At 37.2% G+C, this 14,691-nt stretch overlaps 1 protein-coding gene across 4 annotated transcripts in view; it reads left to right on the plus strand.

Moving 5' to 3' along the window:
• ATP2C1 (ATPase secretory pathway Ca2+ transporting 1) overlaps positions 1-14,691 on the plus strand; it is a 139,261-nt gene that overhangs the window by 108,930 nt on the left and 15,640 nt on the right. For all 4 annotated transcript variants that reach the window (XM_047875526.1, XM_047875527.1, XM_047875525.1 and 1 more), the window contains 8 exons: positions 4,603-4,653; positions 5,572-5,738; positions 7,334-7,402; positions 8,034-8,150; positions 9,239-9,386; positions 9,925-10,020; positions 12,946-13,087; positions 14,328-14,452. In XM_047875526.1, coding sequence (XP_047731482.1) covers positions 4,603-4,653; positions 5,572-5,738; positions 7,334-7,402; positions 8,034-8,150; positions 9,239-9,386; positions 9,925-10,020; positions 12,946-13,087; positions 14,328-14,452 — 915 coding nt within the window. The remainder of the gene's footprint in view (positions 1-4,602; positions 4,654-5,571; positions 5,739-7,333; positions 7,403-8,033; positions 8,151-9,238; positions 9,387-9,924; positions 10,021-12,945; positions 13,088-14,327; positions 14,453-14,691) is intronic.

The raw sequence follows: 14,691 nt of genomic DNA on the forward strand, positions 1-14,691 counted from the left end.
CTTTATATCTTTCCTGGAAGATTGGGGAAACTTCAGCAGGTTATTTTAATTCCAGGAATATTTTTCATTAATTTCTCCTTTAGTATTTTCCTGTATTCTTCTTAACTTCCTTTTGCTAGCACCCTTGTCTATAAATGTTGACCAACTGTGAGTGATGGGGTGCCTGGGTGGCTCAGCTGGTTAAGCATCCAACTCTTGATTTCTGCTCAGATCATGACCTCACAGTTATGAGTTTGAGCCCTGCATTGGGCTCTGTGCTGAACGTGGAGCCTGCTTGGGATTCTTTGATTCCTTCTCTCTCTTTTCTCTCTGCCCCTCCCCTGCTCGCTCTCTCTCAAATAAATAAATAAACATTAAAAAAAACAAAAAAACATCTGTGAGTGCTAACCACAGATATGACACTGTAAAGAAGGACCAATGAGAAGAGAAAAAATTATTCCCTAAACCTGCTCCTTTTCAAAGTTCTATTTCTTTTCCACTGTCCTTTTACCATCCTGTCCTCATCCTATCTTTTTCCCTCTTGCTTCCAAGGTACATGATTTTATTGTGTGCTTTATCTTTAATCCGTATATTCTTTTTTTGTTGTTAAGTAGAGAAACGGATATAAAGGTGAAAAGATTATGAATAGAGGAAATTCAGTTACCCCCAAGTCTAATCTTAGCTCTGTGATACAGTGATGTAGCTCAGTCTCTAGTCCTTTCCATATTGTTTTGTTTTAAATCTTATTTCTTTAGGCCATAATTTTGAGTCACTAAATTTAGTGTTTTTAGTCACCTAAAAGATTGATCTGCTCTTCTGGTGCTTTAAGAACAAATTTTACTCTGTACCACTTGCAAAGCACCAACTGAGTTTTCATCAAAATCTGCTTGGTCTCGAAACTGCTGCTCTTATTTTTGAGTTGCCATCAAACCTTTGAAATAGTAAAATCTTATATCAGGTCGTAGGTATACCGGCTGCACGTCAAGTAATTTGTTAGTGTACAAAAGAAATATGCTTTCAGTCCAACGGTTGGCATGTCCTTGTGGCTGCCATTGTCAGTGATATAATGGCATGATTTGCGATGGTTCAAATGACGTGCAGTTAGTGTAACAAAGGCAAAATTTTACTCTGTTCAACCTGAGTGGTGGTAATTAGCCTTTGATTTAAATATTCTGGAAAATCTGCAGTCTTTGCTAAATACTCCTGTATTTCAATGCTGTGTGCTATATGATTAATTTCTGCAGTAATATTGAATTGTCACTCAGAAGGTAGCAATATACTTTCAATACAGATGTCCTTTAGTCCTTTTTAATGACATACTAAAGAGTCCAAAGGATTTTGAGCTTTTTAAAAAGGAAATATATTCTCCAAATATGACTTATGTGATTCATGGTATCTAAAGGCCCTAGGCATAAGTAGTAATGTGATGTTACAGTTAGATTGAGTCTTTTGCCTAAGAAAATAATCCTCTTTTGTTTTAGACCTTTATTAAAATTGGGAGAGAAACTGGGTACAGTCTATTTGATGGTACTAAATTCAGTGATTTATTCATTTTATATGTATTTATAGAGGACTGCCTTCAGGGAGCTTATAGTCTAAGATAAGTAAATATATACATTGTGTCAGATAAGTGCTAAGGAGCACCAACAAAAGCAGGGAGTAGAGAGAGGAAAGATTGAAGAGGTAAATTGAAATTTTTAGATAACATGACTAGGAAAGACCTTATTACCGAGAAACTGCTTGACAAAGGAGCAGCCCATGTAATATCTGAGGAAAGAGCACTCCAGACGAGGGAACACACATGCAAAGACCTTGAGGCGAGTGTGCCTGGTGTGTTTAAGGAACAGGGTGGAGGACGAGTAGGTGTAGTTTAGGTGAAAAAACACAAATGAGGAGGAAGGGGTAGGTAGTAATGGGCTTTGGCTTTCATTCTGAGGAAGATAGGAAGTCATTGGAGGGTTTTGAGCAGAAGACAGATGTGATCTGGCTTCTGTTTTAGCAGTTTCACTGTGGTCACTTCGTTGAGAAGAGACTGCAGGAGACAAGGGCAGAAATAAAAAATCAGTTCATATATTGGCCCAGAGTATTGGCAGTGGGTTTAGAGTAAGGAGGTTGAAGTTTGGATTTATTTGAGGATGGAGCCAATAGGATTTGCTGTTAAACTGCTTGTGGCATGTGAGAGAAGAGGAGGAATTGAGCCGGAGCGACTAGGAGGATATACTTGCCATTAGCAGAGGATATGAAGGACATGTATTTTGGGAAATAACGGGTTCAGTTTGTGATATTTTTAAGTCTTAGATGAGACATCCAAAAGGAACTTTGGAATAGGTGGGTGGATTAATTTCACTGGTCTGGATTTTAGAAGAGATATTGGGGCTGAAGACAAAAATGCATAAAAATAAAATCTAAATCTCTAAGGCTGGATGAGATCACCTAGGGACAGGTGGAGATTCTTAGACCTTTTGTAGAGAGGAATCTAAGAACTGAGTCCTGAAATATTCCAAGATTCAGACTTCAGGGAGGTCCGGAGGAGCCTGCAAAAGAGGGGCAGCCAGAAAGGTAGGAGGAAGACCAGGAGCTATAGGGTGATCATGGAAGCCAAGAGCAGAAAGTATCTCAGGAGGAGGAAATTACCGGCTATGTTAGCGTGCTGCTGAGAGTGTAAGTCAGAAAAGAAATGACCACTGGTGTGAGCAAAGCAGGTCGTCTTTAATAGTCTTCAGCAGGGGTTTCAGCGCAGTGGTGGGGGCAGCGGCCCAACTGGGATGGAGTCAGGAGAGCATGAGAAGAGGGGAAATGGGAGATGGCAAGTACAGAGGAGTTTTGCTATAAAGAAAGAGGAAAATGTAGGGTAGTGCCCAAAACAAGAAGGGAAGTTTTTGGTTTTGTTTTTATTTAAATGGAAGAAATAATCAAATGTTTGTATACTGATGATAACGATGCATCAGTGAGGAAAAGATGTTGATGCAAGAGAGGATAGAATTTCTGGAGCAATGATCTTTAAATAGGTCAGAAGGTAGAATATTTGACCCGTGTGCTAGGAGCATATTTAGTTCATCTATAATAAAAGGAGAGAAAGGATAGTGCTTGGATACAGATATTGGATGGTGGGAATTATGGAAGTTCTTTCCTCATTCTGTTTTCTTTGAAGTGGGAAGCAAAGTTGTCAACGGAGCCTAGGGTTGGAGATGGTGATAAATTGGAAGTATGAGGAGAGAAAACTTAGTATGAACTAATCCTCTAGGACAGTAGGGAGAAGAATGGTATATTATGTAGTTATTAAAATCGCCGTGACTTAAGTGTTGTTGGAAAGTGTTGTTGGAAAGAGTGACAGTGAAACAGAAGTTCATTAAGTCACAGGGATGGGAAGTACGGTGTAAGGAACATAGTCCATAGTGTTATAATAATGTGTAGTGATAGATGGTAACTACTCTTATGGTGAGCATTGTGTAACGTATAGAATTGTGAATCACTGTGTTGTACACGTGAAACTAATACAACATTGTATTCATTAAAAAAAAATCTGAAAAACATTTTGTGAAACATGGGGGAGTGACCTGGAGCAGTGAATGCCTGCAGTTAGTAGGAAGTATAGTATCCTGTGACCTTCAAAACTGAGGTTTTATGAATAAAAAAGGGGGAATGAAAGACACCTACCCCTGTCTAGGCTCTCCTGGTGGTACTCTTTGAGAGGACCGTAGGGATGGCTTTGCTGTGTGCAAAATTAGGTTAGAGCAATGTGCAAAAGTGGAGGATACAGGGGATGTTGTTGATATCTGCCTTTGGGGCACAGTGAAGGCGTTTGAGGAGACCAGGAGATGGCATCAGAAAAGGGAATTAAATGCATGGTTTGGAGGGATAAGATCATATAAACTGTTGGAGATATAGTGTAGGAGAACCTAAAGAATTAAAATGAAGAGGGAGAATGAGCAGATACTTGACACTTTATTTTTTATTACTTTTTTAGTGTTTATTTATTTTTTTGAGAGAGAGAGGCAGAGCATGACCAGAGGAGGGGCAGAGAGAGAGAGGGAGACCCAGAATCCAAAGCAGGCTCCAGGCTCTGAGCTGTCAGCACAGAGTTCGATGCGGGGCTTGAATCTCATGAACCGTGAGATCATGACCTGAGCCGAAGTCAGATGCTTAACCAACTGAGCCACCCAGGCTCCCCGACACTTGACACTTTTTACAACAACAATAACAAAACCACAACAACAGCAAAAAAGGCAGCTGTTCTTTATCCTTCCTGAAGACAGAACGAAGGGAAAAGGCCATTTTTGTTGTTTGCCAGTGTAATGAAGAAACATATGGAGGTGAATTCTTCCTTCTCTGTCTCTGAAACATTTCAAGAATAAGGCTGTTTCTCTTCAGACTTTAAACATAATGGGTTAAATTGGATAACTTGTTTAGATTGTGTATTTCCAGTGCTACTGTTGGTAAAGTTTGAAATGATCATGTCAAATGAGTGTCTTAACAGATACGACCTATTGCTTAAGCTTGATCTCTGTGGCAAAGTAAATATACTTTAAATAGATAATTTTTAAAAATCTGGGTCATAAATGCATGAGTTATTCTGATATTTCTTAACATTGAAGATTTTTAGTGTATCCTGTGTTTTTACAGGTTGCGGTATTTTACAGAGCTAGCCCCAGGCACAAGATGAAAATTATTAAGGTGGGTCTCTAAAAATCCAGTTGTTTTATCGCTATCTCCAAAATGCTACTTCTTGTCTTTCATTATGATTGCATTACTAGGAATGTTGATAGAACATTAAAGTAAAAGGTATTGTGAAGCAAAAGAGGTGATTATTATTTTTTTTTTAGAGCTTGAAATTGAAGCATTAATAGAGAATGTAGTTAGCAAAGGAAGATGTAGAAGAAACCTTGAATGAAATATCTGCAAGTACAACCTTCTTTAAACCATTGACATTGTAGTTGTATGCTCTGACAGGAGTCCATAGCCAAATCATCCCAGTGTAATTAGCAGTAATTGCTTAGAAACTGAATAAATAGAGCAAGAAAAGGAGATATTATGAGGGAATAATGTTTTAAAACTTATGGTTATTTATATTAATCAGTAAATATATACAAAGCAACTGACGTAGTATCCATTAGTTAAAGGGCTTAAGTTCTTAATCACAATAGCCCTCCATTGCATTAGTTAAAAGTTTCTCAGCCTTCATACTATTGACATTTTGGGCTGGATTTTTTGTTGTGAGGGCCTGTCCTGTACCTCGTAGGATGTTTAGCAGCATCCCTGGCCCCTACCCTCTAGATGCTAGTAGCATCCAGTCATGATAGTAAAAAATATCTCCAGACATTGCCAAATGTCCCCTACAAGGCAAAATTGCCCCTGAGAGCCACTGTATAATTAACTCTAGATCAGACTTTAGACATGGTTCTCACACATGAGACTATTAATAAAAACTTTTTCTAAACTTTATCTTAACACCTCCATATATTGAAGGTTGTTGAAAAATTGGTGGTCTGTCTTGTTTCCAGTCTTTATTATATGAGTAAAATAGGAGTTATTTATCCCTTTATCTTTGTGGAAGCAACATTTTTATCAAAATCCCCCCCCCCCCCCCCCCAGTCTCTACAGAAGAACGGCTCAGTTGTAGCCATGACAGGAGATGGAGTCAACGATGCAGTTGCTCTGAAGGCTGCAGACATTGGAGTTGCAATGGGTCAGACTGGCACAGACGTTTGCAAAGAGGCAGCAGACATGATCCTTGTGGATGATGATTTCCAAACCATAATGTAAGTTTTGTTTCAGTGAATGCACATCAGAGAATCTTTTCCCATCTTTTTCTGTACCCATCTCCAGACAGTTCAACTGGAAAAGAATTAGTATAGTCACTGTTTAAATATGTGCACAGTGGATGAACTATTTTACTAGGATTAATTAATTTTATTTATGGCCTAGTGTATAGTTTCGAAGAAAATAATTTGTATGGAATGAAAAGGATATAATAAATGGCAGAGTCACTCATTTAAGAAATATTTATTGGGGCGCCTGGGTGGCGCAGTCGGTTAAGCGTCCGACTTCAGCCAGGTCACGATCTCGCGGTCCGGGAGTTCGAGCCCCGCGTCGGGCTCTGGGCTGATGGCTCAGAGCCTGGAGCCTGTTTCCGATTCTGTGTCTCCCTCTCTCTCTGCCCCTCCCCCGTTCATGCTCTGTCTCTCTCTGTCCCAAAAATAAATAAACGTTGAAAAAAAAAAAAAAGAAATATTTATTGAGTGCCAGCCAGATGTCACATTTTTCTGGCCACCAGTGTAGTGGCACAGCAGTAAACCTTAATGGAGCCTTTATTCTACTTAAATTCAGTCTATTAGAAATATGCATATGTGTGGCTTTACAGTAAGTATTAAAATAATCAAATCTCTATCCATACCTATTGCCTTCTGTCTGTAATTGTCCCTGTTGTCAGTGATACAAGTGATAATGTTTTAAATAGCGTTGTCTCCTTCAGCCATGGTTTCTAATTGATTTAAGATTCTTATGTTATACCTGGTAATGTCAGTTGCACAATGTTCATGTGGGGGTCCCCTGACTCTTGTTACTTGATAATCACCTGTTAGATAACCTGAGTCCTCCTCAGTTCAGTGACACATGCTAATTATATGTCCAGGGTACTTCATTAACCCATCGAGGCCTGAAGTGGAGCATGTGGGAGCTCTGAATTGCCACGCTTTTATAGGGATATAGGGGTTTTTTTTCTTTGCATTCTGAGACTTGTATAAAAATCTTGAAAGGAAGGGGAAGTTGTTTAAAAAACATGTATTTTCCTAGATTTAACCAAATGAGAATTTAAATGAATCTTTGTAAACCATATTCTTTATATAATTCTGCTAAAGCAGAATTTCTAATTGTATGTAGGAACAATAGTAGCTTATGTGCTAGATTTCTAATATATTTTATTGCCATTTAATTCCTGACATACATTAATTTAATTCCTTACCATGCATGCGTCTTTACCTTTAAGAAAAATAAAATTGAAGGGGTAAAGAAGCTCATTATTTTAGTGTTATAAATGTGTAGTATTGTCTGTTGTGTAAAAAGACAGTGTTATGATTGTAATGTTGAAATATCTTTAAAAATAAGAATTTTAATATTGTATAATGAAATTAGTTCAGGTAGAGCTTCACAGATGTGACTTTAATTCTTTACCAGAATAATGTTTCCATATTTGTTTCTAATCTTAATATGTGAAGAAAATAACAGATTCTTTTTTAATGATGGATGTGTTATATCAGTTGGAAACTTGTTTTCAAAAGTAGGTCTATGGTGTTTTAGAGTAGATATATCTTTATTTTTGTATGATAATTATCACTTATTTTTTTTTAACTTTCAGGTCTGCAATTGAAGAGGGTAAAGGGATTTATAATAACATTAAAAATTTTGTTAGATTCCAACTGAGCACGTAAGTTTATAAGAAGTTTGTCACCATGGGTCTTATAGATAAATTATGTGACAAGTAGAATTCAAGCAGAATGCTTAGAAGCTTTTTGGCTATTTCTGAGTGTTGTTCATATGTAACTTTTCCAAAATGAAAATTAATTCTATCCTAAAATTAAAAATGGCAAGATAAAGAGATGATGTCTAAGTCATCATCAAAATGTATAAACCTTTGTGGTTTATTTACTAGCTCCAGAAATAACCAAGGAAGCAGTGTCAAATCTTAGTGTGTTTCCTTGGTATCTTTTTCCAAAAGTAGAAGGGCTTTTCTGTAGTCAAAAAATAGTTGCCAAAATATTGTTGAAACTGTTAACTATACTGTAGTAACAGCTATTCTGAACTCAGTGTTTAAAATCTTCCTCTATTTGTTATTATCTAAACATCTTGAAATCCTTTATTTAAATGCTGTGGATTATAAAGTTTAACTTTAGCTTCAGAATATTCACACCCGAATGAAGCAAAGGGTAATTGGATATACAGACTTCCTTTAAAAGCGCAGTAGTAAAATGAGATTTTCAAATGCTAAGGAAGTGCTATAAAAGTAGTAGGAAGTATACTATGCTGACAGATTTTTTTCAATTACTTTTTTTCAACAGGAGTATAGCAGCATTAACTTTAATCTCATTGGCTACATTAATGAACTTTCCTAATCCTCTCAATGCCATGCAGATTTTGTGGATCAATATAATTATGGATGGACCTCCAGCTCAGAGGTAAGAGTTTTTTTATGCATGAGCTAGTAGAAAGACAAGGAAGGTGTGATATCCTGATGATTAAGTTTTAATATTTTATTCATGGATAGGATTGGAAATCTATCATGCAGCAACACGTTTGTTTTACATTGTGTGATGTGTGCATATATCATTTACTCTCTTTGGGTGTTTGTTGACATGTCATGGACCGAGCTTTTGCACTGTGTTAGATGCCCATTCTTTTTTTTTTTTTTTTTTTTTAATTTTTTTTTTTTTTCAACGTTTATTTATTTTTGGGACAGAGAGAGACAGAGCATGAATGGGAGAGGGGCAGAGAGAGAGGGAGACACAGAATCGGAAACAGGCTCCAGGCTCCGAGCCATCAGCCCAGAGCCTGACGCGGGGCTCGAACTCCCGGACCGCAAGATCGTGACCTGGCTGAAGTCAGACGCTTAACCGACTGCGCCACCCAGGCGCCCCACCCATTCTTAAGTTGAGAACAGATCAGGGTATATAGGTACAGTTCCTGTTCTCAGGAGGAAAGCTTTTGTCTCTAAGAATGGGATGTAATGGAGAAATCCTGAGTTTAGTGTTACTACCTGGGTTCTTTTGTCAATTTTAGAGACTCTGGGAAAGTATTGAGACTTAAGCATGTAAGTATTTTCTTCTGTAATGGGGCCTTAGATGCTGCTTCCCAGCAGAAAGAATAATTGACTGATGCATGTCAGCAGCCATTACAATAAGTCATCCTACTTAAAATCTCCTTGCCTGAAAAGGTATTTCAGGGTTTACATGGTAGCTTAGTATTTCAGGCCATATTTGAAATAAGTAAATTTATATGTAAATGAAGTTGGACAATTTTTTTGAAATTTGACCATCAATCTCCCTTCAAACTATGCCAAATAAAAACTATGCCAAGAGTAAAAGAAGGAAGAGTGATAAAATCCATGGTTATTTTTGAGTAATTATAGCCAAGGTTTTTATGGTCAACATTTTGTTTCCATAAGAAAACATTTCATTTCCTGGATAATTGAGGTTAATGGGATTATGAAAATAACAAATCAAAACCTAAAACTTTGAAGTAATTCACTTTTCTATTTGTTTTGAAGCCTTGGAGTAGAACCAGTGGATAAAGATGTCATTCGTAAACCTCCACGAAACTGGAAGGACAGCATATTGACCAAAAACCTGATACTTAAAATACTTGTTTCATCTATAATCATTGTTTGTGGGACTTTGTTTGTCTTCTGGCGGGAGGTATAGTTACTTGAAAAGCTCTGCCTTAATAACATGCATTCTGTATGATAGGATTCACTTTTTTTGGTGTTTTACATAGAAGCCTGGAAAGTTAAGAGAGCTCTTTGGAAAACATGATAACAAAAACATTTAAAAATAGTTTGATTTCAGGCTTTATGGGTTAATAGAATTGCTTATTCATTTATTAGTCTAGTTTAAATCTGCAGAGACATACCAGTACAACAAAAATTAATATATTAAAATTTGGGGAGAAACTAGAAAATCTGAGTCCTTACTGCTATTTTATTACATCAAAAAAGAAAGTTGTTTTAATATCCAATACGTGGTTTGTGAGAAGACTTTTTACTTTATTTAAATTACAGCTATTCCTTAGTGACTTTCTTAAATAGCATATAGGAAGTATAGCCAGCTTATATGTTTTATATCTTAGACTACAGCTCTTTCATTTTAAAGCAAAGAAAATATTAACCTTTTACAAGCATGCAGTATTTGTCCATTAAATTCACCCACTGAAAATCATTCTTTTTCCTTGTGACAGCTACGAGACAATGTGATAACACCTCGAGACACAACAATGACATTCACGTGCTTTGTATTTTTCGATATGTTCAATGCACTAAGTTCCAGATCCCAGGTAAGCTTAGGTGATCTTAGCTGGCTGATTGAATTGGTAGAATACTAATTGTAAGTAGGCAAGGATTGTGGGGTTTTAGCTGATTTTGTCACCACAGATTACAGCCCCAGATACAGATATGTCTACCCACAAACATGTCATAATGGGGATGGGGCATTTGAGATGATGATAGCCTTAACTTTGACTAGAAGATCCAAGAAAATCATAGGTGTCAGCACTTGGTATTTCTTCTTTCTATTCTCTTATTATCTGTAGTTTTACGATAGGTTCAAGTTAACATATCTGAGAGTATTAGACAAAACTCATGGGTTCTGTTAAGATGGTATTAGTCTCATTTAAAAAATGTTTTTAATGTTTATTTTTGGGACAGAGAGAGAAAGACAAAGTGCGAGTGGAGGAGGGGCAGAGAGAGAGGGAGACAGAATCCTAAGCAGGCTCCGGGCTCTGAACAGTCAGCACAGAGCCCTCGGGGCTTGAACCATGAGCTAGCTGTAAGATCATGACCTGAGCCAAAGTCAGATGCTTAGCCGACTGAGCCATCCAGGCACCCTGGTATTAGTCTCATTTTAGAAGAAAGTGTTGTTAGAAGTACAAGAACAATTTTGTGTATATTAATGTTTTCCCATTACTTCTGTCAGTGTGTCAGAGCTTAGGACATTTTAAATTTGATTTTCTTCCCATGTTGTATCTTTTTTTAATTTTAATTAAAAAAAATTTTTTTTACATTTATTTATTTTTGAGAAACAGTGAGACAAAGCGTGAGCAGGGGAGGGGCAGAGAGAGAAGGAGATACAGAATCTGAAGCAGGCCTCGGGCTCTGAGCTGTCCCTGGTCAGCACGGAGCCTGATGCGGGGCTCGAACCCACAAACTGTGAGATCATGACCTGATCTGAAGTCAAACGCTCAACGACTGAGCCACCCAGGTGCCCCCATTTAAAAATTTTTTTTAATGTTTATTTTATTTTTGAGAAAGAGAGACCATGCACACACACACGCGGGGGAGGGGCAGAGAGAGGGAGACACAGAATCCAAAGTAGGCTGCAGTCTCTGAGCTGTCACCACAGAACCTGATGCGGGGCTCGAACCCACAAACTGGGCGATCATGACCTGATCCAAGGTCAGATGCTTAACCGACTGAGCCACCCAGGGGCCCCTCTTCCCATGTTGTATGTTAAGATGTGATTGCCTTTTCTTGATTGAAGTGTTTTGATAGAAAATAATGGGCTATGGGCTAGAACCTAGTAGTACTTTTGAGCATAATTGTTTTTGAAAACTGGTTCCATTTTGAGGCCTGACCATTCATTTCAATTTTAGAATACCTTATAAATCCTCAGTTACATCTTTTACTATTTGCCATCCTGGAACTTACCAAGTGTAATGAATTATCATTAATTTAGATTAAGTTTTGAATAAGCTACAACATTTTTTGTTTTATGAAAGGCAGTTTTACATTTTTAGTACACACATAATTAGGTCTAAACTTCTAGAGGGGGTGCCTGGGTGGTTCAGTCGGTTAAGTGTCTGACCCCAATCCAGGACATGATCTTGCAGTTTGAGGGTCTGAGCCCCGCATCGGGCTCTGTGCTGACAGCTCAGAGCCTGGAGCCTGCTTTGGATTCTGTGTCTCCCTCTCTCTCTGCCCTCCCCTGCTTGCACTCTCTCTCTCTTTCTCTTAAGAGCAAATAAACATTAAAAAAAAAAAAAAAGCTTTTAGATTATCTACCTTAATGGATAGAAATGGTTTTTGTTGTGATGAGCACTGGGTGTTGTCTGTAAGTGGTGAATCAGTGAATTCTACTCCTGAAACCAATATTGCACTGTATGTTAATGAAATAAAATTTAAATAAATAAATTAATTTTAAAAATGATTTATCAAAGTAATCATACAAATAAAGTTTCTTATATTTTGGAATGCTAAAGTTTCTTTTCTTTCTATGGTCTTGCTGTTAATCTTCAGTCTTTTAGAGAAAACTCTTTCATGATAAAGAGAAGCATCTTTTTTTTTTTTTTTTTAATGTGTGTATGTGTGAGAGGGAATCACAAGCAGGCTCTGCACTGTCTGTGCAGACCCGATGCAGGGTTCCATCTCCTGAACCATGAGATCAAGACCTGAAACTGGAGAGTGTTATGCTAAGTGAAATAAGTCATACAGAGAAAGACACACCAGATGTTTTCACTCCTATGTGGATCCTGAGAAACTTAACAGAAGACCACGGGGGAGGAGAAGGGGGAAAAAAAAAGAGCGGGAGGGAGGCAAACCATAAGAGACTTTTAAAAAAAATTTTTTTTTTTAACGTTTGTTTATTTTTGAGACAGAGACAGAGCATGAACGGGGGAGGGTCAGAGAGAGGGAGACACAGAATTTGAAACAGGCTCTAGGCTCTGAGCTGTCAGCCCAGAGCCCGACGCGGGGCTCAAACTCACGGACCGTGCGTGAGATCATGACCTGAGCTGAAGTTGGCCGCTCAACCGACTGAGCCACCCAGGCGCCCCTTTAAGAGACTCTTAAAAACTGAGAATAAATGAGGGTTGATGGGGGGTAGGAGGAAGGGGAGGGTGGGTGATAGGCATTGAGGAGGGCACCTGTTGGGATGAGCACTGGGTGTTTTATGGAAACCAATTTGATGATAAATTTCGTATAAAATTTTTTTTTAAATCCTGAAGAAAAAAAAAAAGACCTGAGCCAAAATCAGGAGTTGGCCGCTCAACTGAGTGAGCCACCCAGGCGCTCCGAAGAGAAGCTGCTTTAATTTGTACCCTTATTCCATCTGAATTATTCCAAAATAATAGTTAAAATTAAGAGATTTCGTGCTATTGCCATTGTGAAATTCAGTCCAGCTTATTAATAATTGGAGATGATTGTAATAATAAAGAAGTTGTTTCAGGGACGAAGGAATAATATTTATCTCTTTGCTCTGCCAACAGACCAAGTCTGTATTTGAGATTGGACTCTGCAGTAATAAAATGTTTTGCTACGCAGTTCTTGGATCCATCATGGGACAGTTGTTAGTTATTTACTTTCCTCCACTTCAAAAAGTTTTTCAGACCGAGAGCCTAAGTATACTGGGTAAAGAAAATGTTATCTTTTTATAAATTATATATTTTAGATGAAGTATTGTATTTTCTAATGCATTTGTTTGAATAAAAATTGCCTTTTAAAAAGTGAGAAAAAAGTGAGAGACTTGTGTTCTATTTTTTTTCATTTAAGCAAGTTTAGGGGAGACACTTGCCTTACTCTAGACTTTAAAACTTTTTTGTAATTTTTTTCCTGTAATATTTTATAGATTATCAGTTGTCAGATTGTATTTGATGATTCTGAACTATAGCAAACAAAAACTTGTTATGGAGTAATTGTAGTTTATAACTTTTCAATCTTGTATGAAGAAAAATCAAGATTTAAGCTCACTGAAAACCAGATTGCTCTTCTTTAAAGTTAGTTTCAATAATTAAATGAATATTTCACTATTCTTAGTTGCTAATTCATTATTTACAAAATAACAGTCTGACCCTGAAAGCAGGAAATTTTAATCAGATTGTATGGAAGATAGGCATTATTCTTTCACATACTACGTATTAAACGTATAGGATACAGTGTATTTAAAAATAAATCTTCCTGTGTAAGTGTGAGGGCTGATGTATTTTAAAGTTAATTTGGATATTTATGAAAATAAGTTCTGAAGTCTCACTGTGTTTTATGCTGTAAGTTACAATTTACCTTAAAGTTGAACTGGCTTTTAGTATTTTAATTTCATATTTACACTGTTCCTCTTAAAAAAAAAAGTGGAGTCTTAAGGAGATAACTGCAGTTTTTCAAGCAATGAATTAGAATGAGATAATGTGGATACTATTGTAAAGACATGATCTTTAAATGATGAGTAGAATTATAGGGTCTCGAATGGAATAGATAGAAATTTCTAAGTAATCTTTAGATAGGCATTTTTCAGTCAAATCAGTTACCACTGCTTGAACAGCCTTTTAAAAAGGCTGTATAAGGTCTATTAAATGGAAAAGGCCTCTTGTATTGTTGTTACAGGTTATGGTTATGAGGTTATGGTTCTGGGAAAGTAGTCCAAGGACTTGGGTTCTAGCTCTGGCTGCTGCCTTTTCTAGCTATATAACTTGGGATTAATACATTTTGAGCCTTACTTTCCTCAATTTTAAACTGAGGCTGATTGTATGTACCCCATGGAATGCTGTGAGACAGTGTATTTTAAAAAGTTCTGGTAAAATGCTGGAAAAATGTAAGCTGTTACACTTTGCAACTGTGTTTCAAAGAATTGTAAGATGCACCTTATTTTCTCTTGCAGATCTGCTGTTTCTTTTGGGTCTCACCTCGTCAGTATGCATAGTAGCCGAAATTATAAAGAAGGTGGAAAGGAGCAGGGAAAAGATCCAGAAGCATGTTAGTTCGACATCGTCGTCTTTTCTTGAAGTATGATGCATATTGCATTCTTTTATTTGCAAACTAGGAATTGCAGTCTGAGGATCATTTAGAAGGGCAAGTTCCAGAGGATAATGAAGATTTGAGAACTTTTTAACTTTCCATTGACTAAAAATGAGTGTTATGTTAAAGACTTGATTTGAGACTTTAACCTGCTGGCAGTCCCAAATGAAATTATGCAACTTTGATAACATATTTCTTGATTTAAATTGGCTTTTGCAATTGAGTGG

Source organism: Prionailurus viverrinus, chromosome C2 (assembly GCF_022837055.1).
Source record: "Prionailurus viverrinus isolate Anna chromosome C2, UM_Priviv_1.0, whole genome shotgun sequence".
Classification (NCBI taxonomy): domain Eukaryota; kingdom Metazoa; phylum Chordata; class Mammalia; order Carnivora; family Felidae; genus Prionailurus; species Prionailurus viverrinus.